The 19,634-nt window shown below is 39.8% G+C and overlaps 1 protein-coding gene across 1 annotated transcript; it reads left to right on the top strand.

Moving 5' to 3' along the window:
- The first annotated feature begins 500 nt into the window (after positions 1 to 500).
- Positions 501 to 19,307, top strand: COPB1 (COPI coat complex subunit beta 1). Its single transcript, XM_054276059.1, has 22 exons — positions 501 to 597; positions 3,041 to 3,191; positions 3,843 to 4,072; positions 5,113 to 5,282; positions 5,436 to 5,550; positions 6,107 to 6,199; positions 6,723 to 6,860; positions 7,779 to 7,898; positions 8,319 to 8,426; positions 8,518 to 8,664; positions 9,088 to 9,233; positions 10,248 to 10,344; positions 10,931 to 11,091; positions 11,624 to 11,744; positions 12,102 to 12,329; positions 12,506 to 12,685; positions 13,475 to 13,619; positions 15,031 to 15,150; positions 15,470 to 15,615; positions 16,854 to 16,943; positions 17,685 to 17,840; positions 18,973 to 19,307. The coding sequence occupies exons 2-22, from the start codon at positions 3,101 to 3,103 to the stop codon at positions 19,030 to 19,032; spliced, it is 2,862 nt and encodes a 953-aa protein (XP_054132034.1). The 5' UTR covers positions 501 to 597; positions 3,041 to 3,100; the 3' UTR covers positions 19,033 to 19,307.
- Positions 19,308 to 19,634: the final 327 nt, after the last annotated feature.

Genomic DNA, 19,634 nt, shown 5'->3' with positions numbered 1-19,634 from the left:
TTATGAATTTCCCATAATCTATTTTCCAGCTCCTTACTAATTCCCAATTACTTTTTTTTCCCCACCCATTTATTTTTCCCTTTACCATTTCCCAACCCCCTTTTACTGTCTTTTTTGTTTTGTTGTTGTTATTTATCTAATTGCTATCTATCTATATCGATCTATATCTATCTATCTATCTATCTATCTATATATCTTATCTCTATCTATATATCGATCTCTATATCTATATATCTGTATATATCTATATATCTTATATCTATCTGTATCTGTATCTATCTATGTGGGGAGGGGTGTTTAATCTTATTTTCGGTCGCTATTTTCCGCTGTTTTCCTGCATCCCGAGGGTCCCGGATCCCCCCGCGCGGGAAAACCCCGCCGTCCGCGCGGGTGTGACGTCACAAGCCCCGCCCCTTGCAGCCACGCCCCTTTCTGCGTGGCGGCACCGCCCCTTTCGCGCTGGCGGGAGGCGTGTCCCGCCGCGGCCGCCGTACGCGCGATGTGGCCGGGGCGGGCGCGGCTCCACGTCAGCCATCGCCGGAGCGGCAGCGCCGCGGGCTCAGCTCCGCACCGGGACCGGCCCGACCCCTCCGCCCGGTACGGAGCCGCACGGCCGGCCCTCGGAGCGGCGGCCTCGCGGGGCCGGGGGGAAGGGGCGGGAGCCGCTTCTCTGCTGGGCGCCGCAAGGCCCGAGGCCTCAGGGCCCCCATGTTGCCGGTGGCCCCGGCAGGGCCCCGGGGCGCGGGCGGCTCTGGGAGGGTTTGTGGCGCCCGGAGAGCTGCGGGGCTCGGGGCTCGCTCACGGGAATGGCAGGCGGACACGGGCATTGAGGGAAGCTTTGCCTCGTAGCTTAAAATGCCCGGGTTTGGAGTGGAAGTAGGAGCTGGGACACGAAGGGAGAAATAGCCCTCAGCCGGCAGGAAATTTGTGGGGATTTTTAGCAGACATTTTGCACACTCTGTGTTATAGCTGTGCGTCAGTAGAGCAGTGCATTCCCGAGGTTTGGGTTCATTGGGTGCCCCCGTTGCTCAGGCTCCCCGGGGATGTAGGTGGCGAGCAGGCGTGGCTTTGCCTTCCTGGGCTCTGTAAACTCTGTGACTTTCGATTCCCGTGGGGTCTGGTTGCGGTGCTCCATCCTTGGACGTGTTGCAACCAGGTTGGATGTGGCTCTGAGCAGCCTGGCTTGGAATGAATTCATCTTTAAAGCCTCTTCCGACCCCAACCCTTCAGTGACTCCCACAGGGGCCAGAGGTGTTACTGCTGGAGAGTTAAAGCAGCACCAGATCTGTGTCCGTGTGGGCTCTCAGGGTCTCTGATTTCAAGGAGGAAAACTGGGTGGTGGTTCTCCCTGCCAAATCTCCCAGCTCTGTGTTTCAGGAGAGTTGTTTTTCGTTGCTGCTTTTCAGAGCCCAAAGTGTGCTCACTTATCACACTTCAGAGACAGGTTTGGCCGTGATTTTGGAAATTTCTGCAGCTGAGGTCCCTGTATGAGTAAAGGAACCTGCCCTGCTTGCACAAGGATCTGCTTTATGGTCTGTGTGAGTTGTTCTTGTAGGTGAAGGTGCCGGCTGCAGGGCTTTGAGGCAGGAACTCTGGGTAACAGCACAGGGAATGTAAGCAGAAAAGCTGCTGCTGAGGCAAGAAAACAGTTGGGAAAGCCCTCTGAGATCATCAGATCCAACCTTTGACTGATCACCACCTTTGCCAACTGGAGCATGGCACTAAGGGCCACATCCAGTCATTCCCTGAGTGAGTGGTTTATGTAGATATCTGTAAGCAACAAAGTTGAGGGATCTAGGCCTTAAAATACAGAATTCATAGCAGGAAGAGGAGTGTTTCCTTAAAATCTTGTGTTGCAATTATTTTTTGGGGTGATTGTTGTGGTGCTGACTAATGTGAATTGTTTTCTTGTGTGTAGAAAGAGACAGCAGCCCAGCTCAGCACAACTTCCCTGCTCCCTGTTTAGAGTGCGCTTCTCTGGGTGCCCATTTGATGAGAAAAGAAAGTCTCAGACTTCCAGACAATTAGTATCAATAAAAGCTGATTTATTTTTGACACAATTTCTGTAGAAAGTGCAGAATTGCTCATGTAATAAACAGTAACAGTTTTCTTTGCTGTACTTGTCAGTGTGGTATCACAGCATTAGCCAAGCAAGCTCAGGCTTGAGCATTTTTCATTACCTAAGAAATAGAATAAAAAGGTTGATTTGATCCTAGATGTCTATTACATAAAGAATAAACAAACATGAGAATGAGGATTGATACAACAAATGGGTTGATTTGATCCTAGATATCTGTTACACAAGGAAAAAAACAAACATGAGAATGAGAATTGAGCTTAATAGCAGATTTCATTACCTGGACTGCCAGGCACACAGCAGCTTTGATAGATCTGTAGCCTTCTTGTCCTTTTTCACCATAAAATGACTTGGTTTCCTCATGAGTGTCTAGTGGAGACAGTAGAGTTGAGCTGACCTGATGATCCCTGGCAGGTAAAATGCTTCTCTCTCCATCTTTCTCTTCTCTCCCATCCTTGGTTTTTGCTCTCTTGGATCTCATGCTCATCTTCAAAGCCTCCTGCATAGACTGATTCAGCTTGTTAATTGAGTCCAGAACTTTATCTTTTCGTTTTTTCTTTCTTCTGTGAAGTTTTTCAGCTGATTTTGCAGCTTGGGTCATTCACCTGGTGGGGCACAGGAGTTACAGGGAAGATAGTGGGGATATACAGCTGGGATCAGGGAATGACTCCAGGAGGGAGAAGCTGCTGCATCCATTTGGCTTCAGTCAGGTGCCCTGACTGTGCCGAAAATATTGGAAAGATTTTGGCTTTTTTCTGTTGTCTCTGAAAAATGTCATTGTCTTTATCTTTGTGGTGCTCACAGGAATATTTTAGGGTAGCAGCAAAGCAAGAAGGCTTTTGCATGCAGCTTCTCAAGAAACCCAGCAATCCCTCCAAGCCATTAAGTCAGTTATAATAATGCTTTTGTGTTTGTTAATAAAGTCTTTTAACTTTGGGATGGTTTTGTTTGCTTGGTTTTTAGGTTGTCTGACATTGTGTGAAAATAATTCTTCCCTTGAGAGAGCTGCTGTAACCAAGAGCCATGACTGCTGCAGAGAACGTGTGTTACACGTTGATCAACGTCCCCATGGATTCAGAGCCACCTTCTGAAATCAGCTTAAAAAATGACCTAGGCAAGTATCGGCAGTGACCGAAGGATGCTCCATCTTACCTGAATTATTCTCTCATTGTGCCTTTCCTAAAGTATTGTTTGCATTTTGTAAGCTAAAACAAGTCAGTTTCATGTTTATTTTCTGTTGAGTTCTGGAAGATGTCTGTTCCTCTGTTTGATGTGTTTTGAGAAACTTCATGATATTATTTTATGTGTTTCAGTGTACTCCACGGTTTGTGAAAATATGAAATCTTTTTTTTTTTTTTTGAGAGTTTTAATACCTGCTTGGGCTAAGGCAGATTTGAGCAGAATTTTTTTGAATAAGCAACAAATTGTGTTGTCACTCATTCAGTGCACTGTGGGATCTGATATATGTGTGACACCAGGGCACATTGTAGTATCTTGGTACAAATGTAAGCATTAAAACAGCCTTGGGATTTGAACTCGTTCAATTCCAATATATTGATCTGCTGATTAGTCCATGAATTCCATGCTTGTTTTTAAATATCTCTTGCTTCCTCTTTATTCTTTAATAGAAGTAAAGGCATGGATTTTATTGATGTGCTGTATTTCACTCCTTCAGAGGAGTTTGTGTCTTCTGACACTGAGGATCGATATTCCTGTTAAAGTAGCTGTGACATGTCAGCCTTGCTCACTTCATTTCCTCCTCTAGAAAAAGGAGATGTCAAGTTGAAGACAGAGGCCTTGAAGAAGGTGATCATTATGATTCTGAATGGTGAGAAGCTGCCTGGGCTCCTGATGACCATCATACGTTTTGTGCTGCCTCTCCAAGACCATACCATCAAAAAGCTGCTGCTTGTCTTTTGGGAGATCGTGCCAAAGACCACTCCAGATGGCAGGCTCCTGCAGGAGATGATCCTTGTGTGTGATGCATACAGAAAGGTAAGCTCTTGGTTATTTCATTGCTTGTGTTCCTCTGCTGGATCTTTGTGCAAGGGGTGGTATTTTATGTTACTGAATAAATATAAACATTGTTTACACTCAGCATTTGCTTCCTATCAGCTGTGTCTCAGTGCTTCAAAGCTGGATAACTGCAGATAGGCAGCAGATCTACTACCAAGGAGTTTTGCATTCTTTTACTGGTACAGTTTAACAAAAATGTAGTGCTCTGTTTCCTTGTGAGGAGTAACATAGTTACCATCCTCCAGGAATCTTGGGACAAGCCATGAGTCATAAAAGGACACTATTGTGATATGTTTGGGAAACACCTTCATAAAGATATTAAGGAGCTTCAGATTTGGGAATGGGTTGGAAACAGATGAGCTAATATATACAAGAAATTTATATCCAATGTGCAAGAATGCCCACAGGCTGAGCTTTCACAGCCATGGTAATCAGAGAAAACAAATACAATCCAGACAAAAATCCTGCAGGCTTTGTAAGTTTTATTGCACATAAATACATATTTTTAAATATTGTGGGGCAGCAGTGCTTTAGGAAAGCAATAGGAGTATGTGATAGTCTGTGATACGTTGTGTAATTGGTTGTAATTAACTGGTGGGATGTCACTGGGGCAAAGTATGAAAAATCACACCCGATAGTCTTAACAAAATTACAAATACAAAAATGAGAGTGATTTCTGCTAGACAAAATAACATCCTTGTTATCAATCTTTACAGCAGCACAAGCAGTTCTCAGGCACACACAGCCTTTACCAGTGTATACAAGCACAGTTTTCTGATCAGTGACTGGATGAATTTCCAAGTGGCAAATACTCTGTTCAGTGTCTAGACACACATCCTGGGCATTAATATTAATTTCTTGAGAAATAATAAAAAAATAAATAATTTCTTGAGAAAACAGTGAGATGTCTTTGGGAATGTTGGGAACTTGTACCACAGGAGAGCTGAGTGTGGGAGAGGGTGGTAAGTCCATTCATCTGGAGAGTCTGGCATTTCAGATATGTCTCCTGTTGCTTTTAGGATCTCCAGCACCCCAACGAGTTTATCAGAGGCTCCACCCTGCGCTTTCTGTGCAAGCTGAAGGAGGCCGAGCTGCTGGAGCCCCTGATGCCGGCCATCCGCGCGTGCCTGGAGCACCGGCACAGCTACGTGCGCCGCAACGCCGTGCTGGCCATCTACACCATCTACAGGTACACACCAACCGGGCACAGCTGTGGAGAGCTCAGAGATTTATCACTCCCTAGACTGCTGTTCAGAACTTCTATGTTTGCTTGCCTTTTCTCCTCTGTTTAATGAGCATCCTTGTTCTACTCCGCTCCTAATTACGTTTTTTTCTTCTAAAGGAACTTTGAACACCTTATACCTGATGCTCCTGAACTGATCCATGATTTCTTGGTGAATGAGAAAGATGCAAGCTGCAAAAGAAATGCATTTATGATGCTAATTCATGCAGATCAGGTAAGGATACCTGCCCTCAAAGTAATTTGGTTTAATAATTGTAAATATCTGGGTAACTAGCCAGTAGTTTGTTGATAGTATAAACTACTTGTATTCATAAAAAACCCCATGTATGGTAGTGTTAATGCTTTTGTGGGATATTTGGTACTGATAATGTAGGTATTTAGTGCTCTCTTTATTTTAAAGGAGAACTACTCTATTTGGTGAAGGTGCTGAAAAATGTGAGCATAACCTCACTGAGAAGTAGTCCATTATCTGCTGTTCTAAAGCTTGTGTAGTTACATGAGAAAGGAATGGTAGTGTCTGTTTATTGTTTTGGATTACTTGTTCTACAGGCAATTGCCTTTTGTGCATAATTACCATTCGTTTGTCTCTCTTTTTGCCCTCTATAGACAGGATAGATTATTTTGCTCTTTAGGTCTACAGTGTTTTCCTAAATTGTTGAAGCATTGCATAAAGGCTGTTTTGTATTTTGATTTTTAGCATGTGTTTTTATTTAAAATTCAACTGAGTGAGCAAACTCTGAATAATATAAAATAATTTATTTTCTCTGTAGGATCGAGCTTTGGATTATTTGAGTACCTGTATTGACCAAGTGCAGACCTTTGGTGACATACTGCAGTTGGTTATTGTTGAACTAATTTACAAGGTAAAAGGGAAATGTTGTGGCACATTTAAAATAAATGCACATGTTGATTTACAGAATTATATTAGACTGTTTTTAAAAAGGGATAGAATATTGCTGGAAAAGGGATTTGGCTGACTTCTTGTTCATGTCAGGAAAATGTCATTGCTTAATAGAGCTCAATAAATCTTGTCTCTTGAAATGATAAAGAGCTCAAGTGTGCACTGTACAGAGCAATAAGTCTCACCAGATTTGCTGTGATGGGGACAGTATTATCAGAGTGCTCTTTGTGGGCATGAGCAGGCCATCTCTTACAGAGGCTATGAGAGGCTCTGCCCTTCCTTTTGATGGGAGATTTTAGGACTCTGTAACATTACTCAGAGTTGTTGAGAACAGCTTTTGAAATTAGATTTTTACAGCTGTGAATGACACTTCCTGTCACCAGAAAATGCTGTTAATTTTCTCCTCTCTGTGAGATAGTGGAGCAGGTGAGCTGTCGGATTGCTCTTTTCTTTGTGTGCCAACTGTGGATCATTCTTTTCTCGAGGTCTGTCACGCGAATCCGTCGGAGAGAGCTCGGTTCATTCGCTGCATCTACAACCTGCTGCAGTCCTCCAGTCCTGCAGTGAAGTATGAGGCTGCAGGTACTCTGGTTACACTCTCCAGTGCACCCACAGCAATCAAGGTATGAAAGGGCTGTTTTCAGCTCTTCAGTACCTTCTAATGCATGTTGATACTTAGGAGGGAAGGCTTTAGTAACGCTTCTCATGTGAAACACTGTCTTCAGGTATCTCTTAGAACTGGTCACAAAAAAAGACTGAGCAGACCTGGAGCTTGTGGATTACGTGTCACTTTGGTAGGGCATAATCTTGAATACTGTGCAGAGTGTTGGACCAACCTACAATCTACTTGGCCTAGTTAGCAAAGCAGACCACAGCTAAAGATTTCAGAGATTGGATGAAATTTTTTACTCATGAATGTCGCTCATTTAAGAGCAGGGTAGAAGCATAAAGCAGTGAAGATTCATGTTGATCACTGATTGACCTGGGATTCTTAGTTTTATATTTCTACAGCTGGTGGTTGATGACTTAGAAATTTAGAATTTGTGTGGAAATTTAAAAGATAGGTCATGCATAGATTTAGAGCATTGTAAATAGTACTTTCCAAAGGTCAGGGGAGAGTACGAAACCAGCATTCTTGGTTTGGCATACTCATTTTTGTGAAGTAGACATACTGTACATAAAAGCTGTCATTAAAACCTAATCTAGGTAGGCTAATACTGCCAACTCTTTTAAGTTGGTTTTCATGCCCTGTTGCATATTTCACAGCTGACCCAAATCATGTCAGATAACCTATCTTACATCTGTCTTTGATTTTGAAGTCAAGTGTGTGTACTGTAAGCTGATGCCATTGTGAGCCTTCATGTGTGATTTTTGTAACATAGTGAACAAAAATTTAAAAAATCTGTTTATCAGGTTAATTTCTGTGCCAGCTCTGAGTAGCTGCTTTAATAGTAAAATAGGAGTCTTTTCCTCAATTTCAAAATTTTCCAGTTTATCCTCTTCCTGACTTAAAAAAATGGTTTTGATCCTTTTAATTTTAGGCTGCTGCCCAATGCTACATAGATTTGATTATTAAAGAAAGTGATAATAATGTGAAACTGATTGTCTTGGATCGGTTGATTGAGTTGAAGGAGCATCCCTCCCATGAACGAGTGTTGCAGGTATGTCTCTTTTCCTGCAAGCCTTAGGAAAGAAAAGCCTTCAATAACAAATCTCCCAGCTTTTTGCAATGCATGGAAAAAAGAATTTCTGAAGTCTCAATTTCCTATTGGTATGTTTTTGAACATATATTGGATGGACTTCTATGTTTATGACTTGGCTGCTTTTATTGTCTGCATAAGAATTAACAATGACAAATGCTGTCCTGGTTGTAAGGTTTAATGGTGTAGCTGCATAGGATACTTCTGTGTAAATGTATTAAATGAACACTGAGAAGTTGTAATGCCTGCTGCTTGCTTGGCAGTACATCATATATTATGTATTCAGAAAGGCTTTGAAAATCATTGAGGACTGAAAATTAGACTTGTATGAAGAGGAAGCAATTTAAAATGGCAAAATCCTTGACTTTGTTATTGTTTCAGGATCTGGTTATGGACATTCTCAGAGTGTTGAGCACCCCAGATCTAGAAGTGCGCAAAAAGACCCTTCAGCTGGCTCTGGATCTTGTGTCTTCAAGAAATGTGGAGGAGGTAAATTATATGTGCTTTTGATTCATTACACTATTTTCTTTCTTTTGAAAAATGTCACTTTTTAAAAAATTTGATTTGATCTTTTCTGCAGCTTGTGATTGTTCTGAAGAAGGAAGTGATTAAAACTAATAATGTGACAGAGCATGAGGATACAGACAAGTACAGACAGCTCCTGGTTCGGACACTGCATTCCTGCAGTGTTCGCTTCCCAGACATGGCTGCCAATGTTATTCCAGTGGTATGCAAATATTTCATTGTGTTCTCATTACATGTGTTACACCTGTACCCAACACCTGCAGAATTGCTGGAGCTGAGGTGTTCCTAATAGCGGCCTCATAATGAACCTCACAAGAACCAATGCTATTTTTAGTTCCTAAAGAAACATAGGACTTTTGATGCTGTAATTTTTTGTTTTTCTGAGACTGTTAATATATTTTTGAAGAACATGAGCTGAAGAGGACCTTTAAAAGTGCAATAATTTGTATCACTAGAAAAACAGTTTGGTAATGTGATAATTGGTACATGTTTGCAATGTACTTAAGGTTGTTTGACTTCATGTTTTTTTCACTGGAGATACATAAGGAGTTTTATTTTTCTGAACATAGAAGGGAAGTATTATTGTACAAACTTCTCTGTGCTGATGTTCAATCTTTCGTGGCAGCTGATGGAGTTCCTTAGTGACAACAACGAAGCGGCGGCCGCCGATGTCCTGGAGTTTGTGCGGGAAGCGATCCAGAGATTTGAAAGCCTCAGACCTCTTATTGTTGAGAAGATGCTTGAAGTCTTTCATGCTATTAAATCTGTCAAGTGAGTCCAGAATATGATACCAAACAGACTTGGGAGCACCTATGGCTCACTTGCATTGAATGTATATTGTCATTAAATATGTACCAAAATCCACGTTACCCACACAGAGTGACTGTGAGCCTAGATATTTTGAGGTAGGAGATTTCTAGGTACAGCTTTCTTCTTGCCTGTTTGTGCAAGAGGTAAATTGGGCATTTGTTGCATTGAATAAATGCAAAATGAAATAAATTCAATTTCCATTTCTATAATGCACTTGATAATTGTAATTCCCCTTGCTAGGATGTAGTGTTGTTGATGAAGGTCAAACATAAAGTAACATATTTATTAAAACAGAATTCCTAAGGAATTTGCACTTGTAGTCAACTGGAAATACTGAACATTTATTAGAAAGCCCAATCTAACATAGACTGAGCTTTACAAATTATAAAGCTATTTTAGTACCTTTCAGGGCACTAAAAACTTTGCTTGCTGATGGATCTGTAACGGTTAAGTCATATGAGAACAACTCTGTGTCAGAAGAGCACTCTGTCATTCTCCTAATACACAGAAAATTCTGAATCCCATCTCCATTGTAATCTCATTAAGTGGGGGGAAGAAATCCTCTGAAGCTTTGCTATTCTTTTCCTAATCTTCATTCTTGTTCTGATTTTTCATTTTCTCCTGTATAATGGAAAAATTAGTTTGTCTCAGTTAAATGGAGAATTTAGAGCTGACTTTATTCACATGCAGTGGACTATTTCATTATGATCCCAATGAAATTTAATTTTGTGTATTTCAGGTTTAAAATAGAAATTAAAATGTAGCAGAGAATATATCTAATTTGATGTAGTTTTTCATGAGTTTACTGAGGCTTAAAAGATAATTGCTTTTGATTTAACCTGCTTTTGTCACTTGTATCCTTTTGAATTTGTCAAGACTAGCCTTTACTACCTGATAAATCACTTTAAATGACTTTCTTGGTGCTAGTTCCATTATATCACGAAAGCATGAGTTAAATTACTGTTCTTGTCTCAGGATTTATCGAGGAGCATTATGGATCCTTGGAGAATATTGCAGCACAAAGGAGGATATACAAAGTGTAATGACAGAGGTTCGCAGATCACTCGGAGAGGTGTGTATGTTTTGGGGTTTTTGTGTTTCCTGGCTCTTGGTGGTTTTTCCTGCCATTATGCAGTGGGTTTTCTAAGAAAAGGTATTTTAGAAAGATCAAGTAAGATGTAACAGTGTTTTGAGGACTTGTGTAATGGCATTTGCACAGAAAATCTTAAGCAAAAAGCAGTCAGGGTTTTGAATTCATTACTCGTTTTTTCCAAGTAGTATACTTGAGCTGAGAATAAGTGATATCTGTTACAAGAAAAGTTGAGAAATTCCTGATTTCAGAAAATTATGGCAGCTTTAAGATATGATTTAATTATATCCAGTAGCAAAGAAGAAGTGCTTTAAGTCTGGGTTGTTCTGAGAGAAAGATTTCCCTGCCAAAATCTAATTCATCAATGAGAGCTTTATTGCATGTGTAGGAAGCTTCTGTGTGGATTTCAATATCTGCTTATTTCCTCAAATTCTCCCCAAACTGATCCACTGTAGCTGACCTTTTGGTTATAAAAAACCTCAGAAATGCAGATAATTTTATTAAGACCTGTAGAACAAAAATATATCTTTTCTTTTAATTGTAACAGTTGCTTCTTGCTCATTTCTAGATCCCAATAGTAGAATCTGAAATCAAGAAAGAAGCTGGTGAGCTCAAACCTGAAGAAGAGGTGTCTGTGGGTCCAGCCCAAAAATTAGTGACAGAGATGGGCACTTATGCAACACAAAGTGCTCTTAGCAGTTCCCGACCTGCCAAAAAGGAGGAAGACAGGTATTTGTGATTTCATGCTTGGCCAGGAATGACTTGGTTAATTTTTATCTTTGTTTATTTGAGTGGTGTTATCTGTCATACAGAGTTCAGTTGTTGAGGGTGTTTCCTGTTTTAATCCTAGCTAGATAGAATAGGAAGTTGCCTGATTGCTTAGGATTTGTAATCAAAGCTTAGTATATAAATAAGTGCTTTATTAATTATGATGTCCTGAATTCTAGTTGATTTTTTTACATATGAAGTTCTCTCACAGTTTTAGTTGGATACAGAGATAGTGCCTTTAGATTAAAATATCTTCTTCCCTTTATATCACCTTGCCCTCCTACTCCTCTCTCTCCCTAGTCCACATGGAAATGACTGTGTGACTTGTGAAAATCTCTTTATCTAGAAGATTACATTGAGAAGGAAAAAACTCAGCCTTGTGAGGTGTTTCAAACTTGCTTTGCTTGTACAGTATGAAGGTTAAGGTATCAAAAGAAGTAGGCTGAAGATTGTCATCCAGAAGTAGTTTTCTGAGGATCATTTGTCTTTGCAGACCTCCCTTACGAGGATTCTTGCTGGATGGAGATTTCTTTGTTGCAGCTTCCCTTGCTACAACTTTAACCAAGATTGCTTTGCGTTATGTGTCCCTAGTTCAGGAAAAGAAGAAACAAAATGTGAGTCATCTCTTGTGTTTTCACATTTAAGGAACAGCTGCTTTTTGCCTCTTTTCTTTTAAAGAGATGCAAAATGGGTGAAGTCCAAAGTGAAGTGCCAGTTATGTGATTGGAAAATAATGATAGTTTGGATCACAAACAGGACCTGCTGCTTTCCAGCCAGATAGAAATCTAGACAGTCTCTAAATCATTCTGCATGGTTTCAGATAACAAATACTAAAAAACTAAGTAATCTTTTCAGAGATGTTATGGTTTGATTAATATGCACCTTTTCCTATATAAGTCAGAAGTCAACATTTCTTGAAAGCTGTGGCAAATGCAATAACCTTCTTCCATTCTCTTTGTGCTCCTTCTCAGTCCTTTAATGCTGAAGCAATGCTGCTGATGGCCACAATTCTACACTTGGGAAAGTCTTCTCTTCCCAAAAAGCCAATTACAGATGATGATGTGGATCGTATTTCGTTGTGTCTGAAAGTGTTGTCAGAATGTTCTCCTCTCATGAATGACATTTTCAACAAAGAGTGCAGGCAGTCCCTCTCTCACATGCTGTCAGCCAAGCTAGAAGAGGAGAAACTTTCCCAGAAGGTGAGCTGTTATCAGTGTGTAACCATAAACACTTGGAGTTTTTACAGGTGTTCACATCCAAGCAGGTCCCAGAAATGTCATCATTTGACTCTGTGTAGGTCAGCCATTATTTGACTGTTTTTCTGTGCTAAGGAATGGAATTCACTGTGAATTCTTGAATTGCTCTCTTCCTGCAGAAAGAATCTGAGAAGAGGAATGTGACAATTCAGCCAGATGATCCCATTTCCTTCATGCAGCTTACTGCTAAAAATGAAATGAGCTCAAAAGAAGACCAGTTCCAGCTTAGCCTTCTTGCAGCAATGGGAAACACACAGAGGAAAGAGGCTGCTGATCCTCTTGCTTCCAAACTTAATAAGGTAGTGGGAAATCAGTGCTTTAATTGTATACATGGGATCATTTTGGGAATTGCAGACTGGAACTGATGAACCAGACTGTGCTGCTTGATTGGGAAGACCCAGTTATATTCTGATGAGGAGAAAAAGAAAAGCACTTGTGCTTATAGTTGTTACCTTCTCAAATGGGGAGAGGAAGAACAAAAAGGAAACTTGGAGAGTGCTCAGCTGGTGGAATGTGGAGAAGAAATTATGGTTTGCTGTTTTGAAATCCCAATAAAGTTCACAGGGAAGGGAGCAAGGATGCCAGAAGTGATTTCTTTGGCTGCTGTATCCTATTGCCAAGTGCAGTGCATCCTTATTTCACTCTTTATGCCTTTTTTTCTGCAGAATAGCAGAACCTGCTGAGGAGGTTTAAAGAGAAGAAATCACTTGAGTAATTCATTAGTTAAGAGTTAAACCCCCAGACTTTGAAAGAATGGATGAATTCTTTTTGATGTTTAAAATTACCTTCTCATTTTAAGTCAGCATTTCTTTGTCCTGCTGATCATCTTAAGAATAAATAGCATTACAGTTCATATTTTAGGAACTTATTAGTTCAGAATTCATTTCATCTGGAGAGGGTTTATATGTGTGTAGAAATATATAGTGTGTATGCAGGGGGACACGTGAAGGAAGGCAGCTTGTTTTGGAGGCCCATATTAAATAATAATCAATTTAAGTGTACTTCATTCTTATTTTTTGTCATTGTTTGAATGATTGTGTGTTTTAAACTGCTTTCTGAGGAGGTGAATCCCTTGGCTTGTGTGACAGGTGACTCAGCTGACAGGTTTCTCAGACCCTGTGTATGCAGAAGCCTATGTCCATGTCAATCAGTATGACATCGTGCTGGATGTGCTCGTGGTCAACCAGACCAGTGACACCCTGCAGAACTGCACCCTGGAGCTGGCCACGCTGGGTAAGGAGGGCTGCATGCTGCAAGCAAAGCAGCTCTGAGCTTCTGGGAATTGGGCATTACCCTGCTCTAAGGAATTCCTGAAACACTTCCAAAGTGATGCCAGCTAGTCACATTTTGAATGCCTTTAGAGATATATTGGTTTAAATATTTGGTGGAAGTTTGTATGTACTGACAATGCAATCTGATGGTATAAACCATAGCCAGATTTTATCACTAAAAACATAATGTTCCATTTCCCCTTCTCCTTTTTTCCTGAGATATAGACAGGTTTTTTGATGTACTTATTTTTCATTGTGCTGCTACCATAGACAGGAAAATAAAAATAGGTCAAAATCCCAACTGGTATGGAGCAGAAAGCCATCTGCCCTAGGTGGTTTTTGCACTCAGCCTGAAGCACTTAAATACTGCCTTTACTCAACTGAAACCATTCCCTGTACCAACAGCTGTACCAGAGTCTTGCTTGGACAATACTGAGGCTTCATTAACTTCTCTTAGAGGAGTCACTGGAGCACATAATTCAAGAACAGTAACCAGTTTCTTATTAGTTGTCTTCTGCTTTGGCAGTCAGGAGCTGACATACATTTGCAATATGCTAGGAGAACTCATATTATGTACTTTTCACTATTGTAAACATGACTGGAGGGGCATAACCTTTCTCCTAAAATTTTGTAAATCATTTGATGAGACTAATGATGGGAATAAATCAAATGATTGCATTATTTAATAGGTTGTATTTTTTATTTGTCAGCTCAGTAAAGTGGAATTCTGTATTTCCCAGCTGGTGTACTGCAAAAGCTGACTTGAGGCATCACTCCCATGTGTGGAGTTCATGCTGTTCATGCTGTGTTCTCAAGTTGCAGTTTAATAGAATTAAGGAGTCTTTGCAATTGCTTGCTGAAGGATTAGTAAAAATGCATCCCTTAGTGTTTCCTTGGAGCAATTATATTCAGAATCAAGGGGATATTTTGACCTTTTTGTAAATAGCTTGATGCTTGTAGTGCTGGACATTGTACTTTGGATTTGAGGCACTTGACTATAGGGTTCGGCCTTATGATGATGTCAGTGTTTAAAATACAAGGCAGAATTAACCATCTCCTTGTTAAAAATTAATACTAAACTCCATCCAAAGCCCATTTAATTCAGTATTTGCATTTGTTTTCAGTGGGGTTTGGGTGAACACAGCAATATTTTAACTGAAATTTGTATGTAGTGTAATTTATCTTGCAATTAGAAAACTATAAAAAAATAACAAACAATTCCAGATCAATTAACATCTTTATGGTGATGTTTAGTCCAGCTCTATATATGCAAAAATCGAATGACAAGAAAATAAAAAGCTGTTGTTCAGAAACTAAGCTCATTGTATACTGCTAGTGTTCCCCTGATTTCATCTCCCAATTTCTTTACACAGGTGACTTGAAACTTGTGGAAAAACCATCTCCTCTGACACTTGCTCCACATGATTTTGCAAACATTAAAGCTAATGTCAAAGTCGCTTCTACAGAAAATGGAATCATTTTTGGTAATGTTGGTACGTAAACAATTTCAGTGTGCAAAATTAACATGAATGCATTGTATTTATAACTGCTTAATGAGCTCAAAAATAAAGCCCTTCATATTGAAAGAAGAAATTAAATTACAATGTAAGAATATTTTGTGATGATTTAAAAAAAAGCTGTATCACTGTTACTTAAAACCATTGTAGAATGTGCTGCCTTTAGGACAATTGTCAGCATGAGATTGAGCAAGGGTTGACTGTTGTTAACTGGCAGATGGTAGCTCAGCACCCTTACTAAGAGCAAATTCACTTTTTGGAACATTCAGAAATGGTTTTGTGTGTTCTCTTGCAGTGTACGATGTCTCTGGAGCAGCCAGCGACAGAAACTGTGTGGTTCTCAGTGACATTCACATTGACATCATGGATTACATCCAGCCTGCTTCCTGTACAGATGCTGAGTTCAGACAGATGTGGGCAGAATTTGAATGGGAAAACAAAGTTAGTTTTGGGGTTTTTTCCTATGTTACTTTGTTGATGAGGTACAATTCTGTCTCTTCTTCTGCAGCAGCTCATTACAACAGCATTGTCTATTGCCACATAAACCTCATTCAACATCCTCATTGGATGCTTGCCTCAAGTAGCTTATTCTCTTACAGCTATCTTATCAGTTTCACCAGCTTAGCAATGCAATAACTGGGGTTTTGGCTTGCAAAAGAGCTTGTGTGCATTGAGCTTTACCTCCTGTATGGAAGCTGTCCAAGCTGACTGGTGATTGCTGTGTATTTTGGCTCAAAGGTGAGATGGCAACAAGTTTAGTTTTATGCTGAGGCTGCAGAATTACTCATGCTGCTCAGCCTCTCCAGTTCTAATCACATTGTCTTGTGGGTTGCAAGGGACCTTTTAAAGGTTGTTTAGTCCAGCCCCCTGCTAGGGGGACAGGAACATCTTTCTTTCACCTTGCTACTTTGCACTACAGCTGTAGCATAAAGTTCTGGGTGCTGTGAAGGACCAGCAAGACAGTGGTTACACTTCATAGTAACTGAGGGTGCCCAAACCTAAAAAAAGGGTTTAAGGGAGATGATATCATATAAGAATGGAGTAGGAGCAGAATGGGATATACTTTACATGAACTGTAGCCTTGTGTGGTACATAGGTGTGCTCACTTGGGACTAGATTTAAATGTCTCAGGGGAACTTGTGCACATATATTGTAATAGATGGTATATGAAGCCATAGTAGTTTGTAAACTCCTCCTAAGACAGATGTTAAAAACAATTTAAACAAGGCACATAATAGGCAATGTGATAAAGCCAAGGCAGGCCAGAGAGCTTTGTTGCTAGAAGGGGAGGATGAAAGGAATCTTTATCACTGGTTAAAAGCAAACTTTGGACTAGGTGTTGCTTTTTCTTGTTCTGGCAATGTGTAAACTGTATTGAAACAAGGAGTGCACTGTTTGCTGTAGAGAATCTAGATGTTCAACAGAGTATCCTATTCACCCAATAGATTTTAGAAACCATGGTAATAGCATGAAATTTTCCATCTTAACAAGTGGAGGGCAGGAGGGGAAGACTTCCTGTGATGCCATCACATAGTGGGAAGTGCATACAGCTTACTGAGTGTGCTGTTCCTCAAGGAGTAATGTGGAAGTGATCTCCTTTATAGAGCCCTGAAGAAGAGATTTCAGGAGTATCTGAGGTGCTAATTAAAGTAATTGCCTTTTTTTTTTCCTTCTTGAAGGTAACAGTGAATACAAATATCATTGATTTAAATGAATACTTACAGCACATACTGAAGTCAACCAATATGAAATGCCTGACTCCAGAGAAGGTGAGCTGTTTCTTGGAGAGTTTTAGATAACTTTTTAGTTCCTGTGCTTTATTATTTAATTTGTTCGACATTTGTTGTTAATATTCTTCAAATAAATGAAATTAAATGAAACAAAATGAAATAGTACATTTACCTCAAAGCTTTTACTCTGAAATGAGTAGAAGCAGATAAATGTTACCAAAATTCTCTGTTGTCCCAAGGTGGAAAATCAGAATGTCCATTTTGATTCATAGTAGCTAAGATGTAGCATAGACTTGATGGGACCATCTGTTTACATAAAGGGTTTTTTTAGTAGCTCCATATTTCTTCCTTCTCTGACAAAATTTACCTTTCTTTTGCCAGTTTACCCTTTATATTGTAAAGCAAAACAAATATATAGAATAGCTACTTGCTGTTAAGATAGAGCAGGTATGATAGCTATTAGCTATTACATGTATAGTAACCAAATTAAGTATAGTAGCTATTTAGCTTCTTTGTCATCTTGCTATTGGTTAAAGCAAACCATAGAATGCCCTCCTGCCTTATCTTGATGAATTCTATAGACTGCATAATTCCCAGTATGAATTCTAGAAAAAGGCCACTGCTGTTTCCCTGTGCATGATTCCCACATGTTATAAAACATTGCAGGTGAAGAAACAAGTGTAAATATGATACATTGATAACTGCCTAGAGAACTTAGGCTGAACTAAACTGTATCCAGAGGATTTTGGTTTTTTAAGGGTTCCCATGTGCTTTCCACAGGCCCTTTCAGGCTACTGTGGCTTCATGGCAGCCAATCTTTACGCCCGCTCCATCTTCGGGGAGGACGCCCTGGCCAACGTGAGCATTGAGAAGCCGATCCACCTGGGCCCGGAGGCGCCTGTCACGGGCCACATACGCATCCGGGCCAAGAGTCAGGTATGGGGCTTGCCCCCCTCACCCTTTAGGGCAGTGTACCAAGCACTCCCAAACATTACAGACTTTTTACAGTTCTTTCTCCAGGTGTCTTGCCATAAAATTGGCCTTTGCGTCAAGATTTCCCAATTTTGTCCATAGTACTGCAAATAGGGTGTTATATTTTATTTGCTTTTAAATAATAAACCAAATATGCCCCAGGGTTACATGATGTTTTTCCTACCATATTGCACATTTCAGTGTCACACAACAAGGAAATTTTATGCATGTGATTACTAGTCACTGATTCTTTTGAAAAACAACAAAAGAAAATCCCAAGGTTTTTAGCAGGAGTTATTTCTGTAGATATGAGTCTGCTTTGGCATTTAGAGTTTCTACCTCCCAACTAAAAAAAAAGACTGGGATTTGGGATAAATAAAACAAAAACACCAATGTAAAATAGAAATATTTTAAACAGTGTACAGTAAAGGAGTACTTGAGAGTTTTCATATTCAAAGAAAACATTTCGTTTATGTGATGTCACTACAAAGATTTTGGTCTGGTTTAAATTAAAATTTCTGATATGTTACAGTGCCATTTTTACAGAAGACTGCACTCAATTACATATACCAGCATGGTTGCATCTTGAAATCATTGTGCTATTGAATATGTGGATTTATTCATGCAGTTTCTTTTGATGATTCTTCAGTTTTTGTGCAATATTACTCTGGCTCTGTGATGAAATAATTTTCCATAGCTGTGGTGCACTGAGTGTACTGGTATCATTCCTGGGACTTTCAGCAGTTTAATTTCAGTAACTGGACGGGCAGTTGTCATTTCTCCCCTGGTAGTCCAGGGTGGGAGGTCGAAAGCTTACAATATATTTTAGTCTTTTGCTTTTCATATGGATAACACATGTAACAGTTGCCAGCTCAGTCAAGTTTCATTGTCTCAATAATATATGTAGACCTAACCTTTACCTAGTGATAAGGAAGTGAGCACTATGAAATGTACAAAGAAGTATGCAGCTGGAAATTTCCATGCCACTGAATTAATAGATTTCTATATATGGAACTTCCATTTTAATATGGATGAGATAAAGTTCTTTTCAAGGGAAGTATTTGTGTCATGATTGTTGTTTTCCTTTTCCTTACAGGGAATGGCCCTGAGCCTTGGAGATAAGATCAATCTGTCTCAGAAGAAGACAAGTTTATAAATTTTACCTAATGTCTTTTCAGGTCTTTTACAGTTTAACCTTAGGTATGTGGCTTTTGGGATCCAGAACATCTTATATTCTTCAGTGTTCTGTAATTGTAGAAGCCAAGCTTTTGAGCTGAAAGCATTCCAGCAGATAATTTATAGGTTCTCCATGATTGATATTGGGCAAATTTTAAATCTCCAGGTTTTTTTTTTCTTTGTCCTGGAAGTCATGTTTTCTTTGTCTCTAATATATACTGATGCTCACAGTACAATAAACAAGTTATACCAGTACTGCTTTGTCTGTCAATTATAATCTCTGTATGATCTGATCAGTGTTGAATATCTGTCCAGGGCTACTTGGATACTCTGAGAAAGTTGCAGTCTGTAATAGCTTCAGTGTTTGCAATAATGACTAGGCCTGAATATGTGAATGTGTGATCATGATTCTTAAAATACTCTGGTATACCTAGGAGAAAATAAATTTGCCGACTAAATTAAAGGCTGCATATTCTAGATGGTAATGTAATAACTTGGCCCAGACAAGCTTGTAGTATCAAAAAAGAGACTGGCAAAATTCAGCTCTTTCCAGCAAGTTGTAGAACCTTAAACTTTGTTTCT

Source organism: Melozone crissalis, unplaced genomic scaffold (assembly GCF_028551555.1).
Source record: "Melozone crissalis strain CALT ecotype California unplaced genomic scaffold, PUWL_Pcris_2 ptg000018l_1, whole genome shotgun sequence".
NCBI classification, from domain to species: domain Eukaryota; kingdom Metazoa; phylum Chordata; class Aves; order Passeriformes; family Passerellidae; genus Melozone; species Melozone crissalis.
The sequence above is the reverse complement of the archived record's forward strand: the minus strand, read 5'-3'. Positions and strand labels throughout refer to the sequence as shown.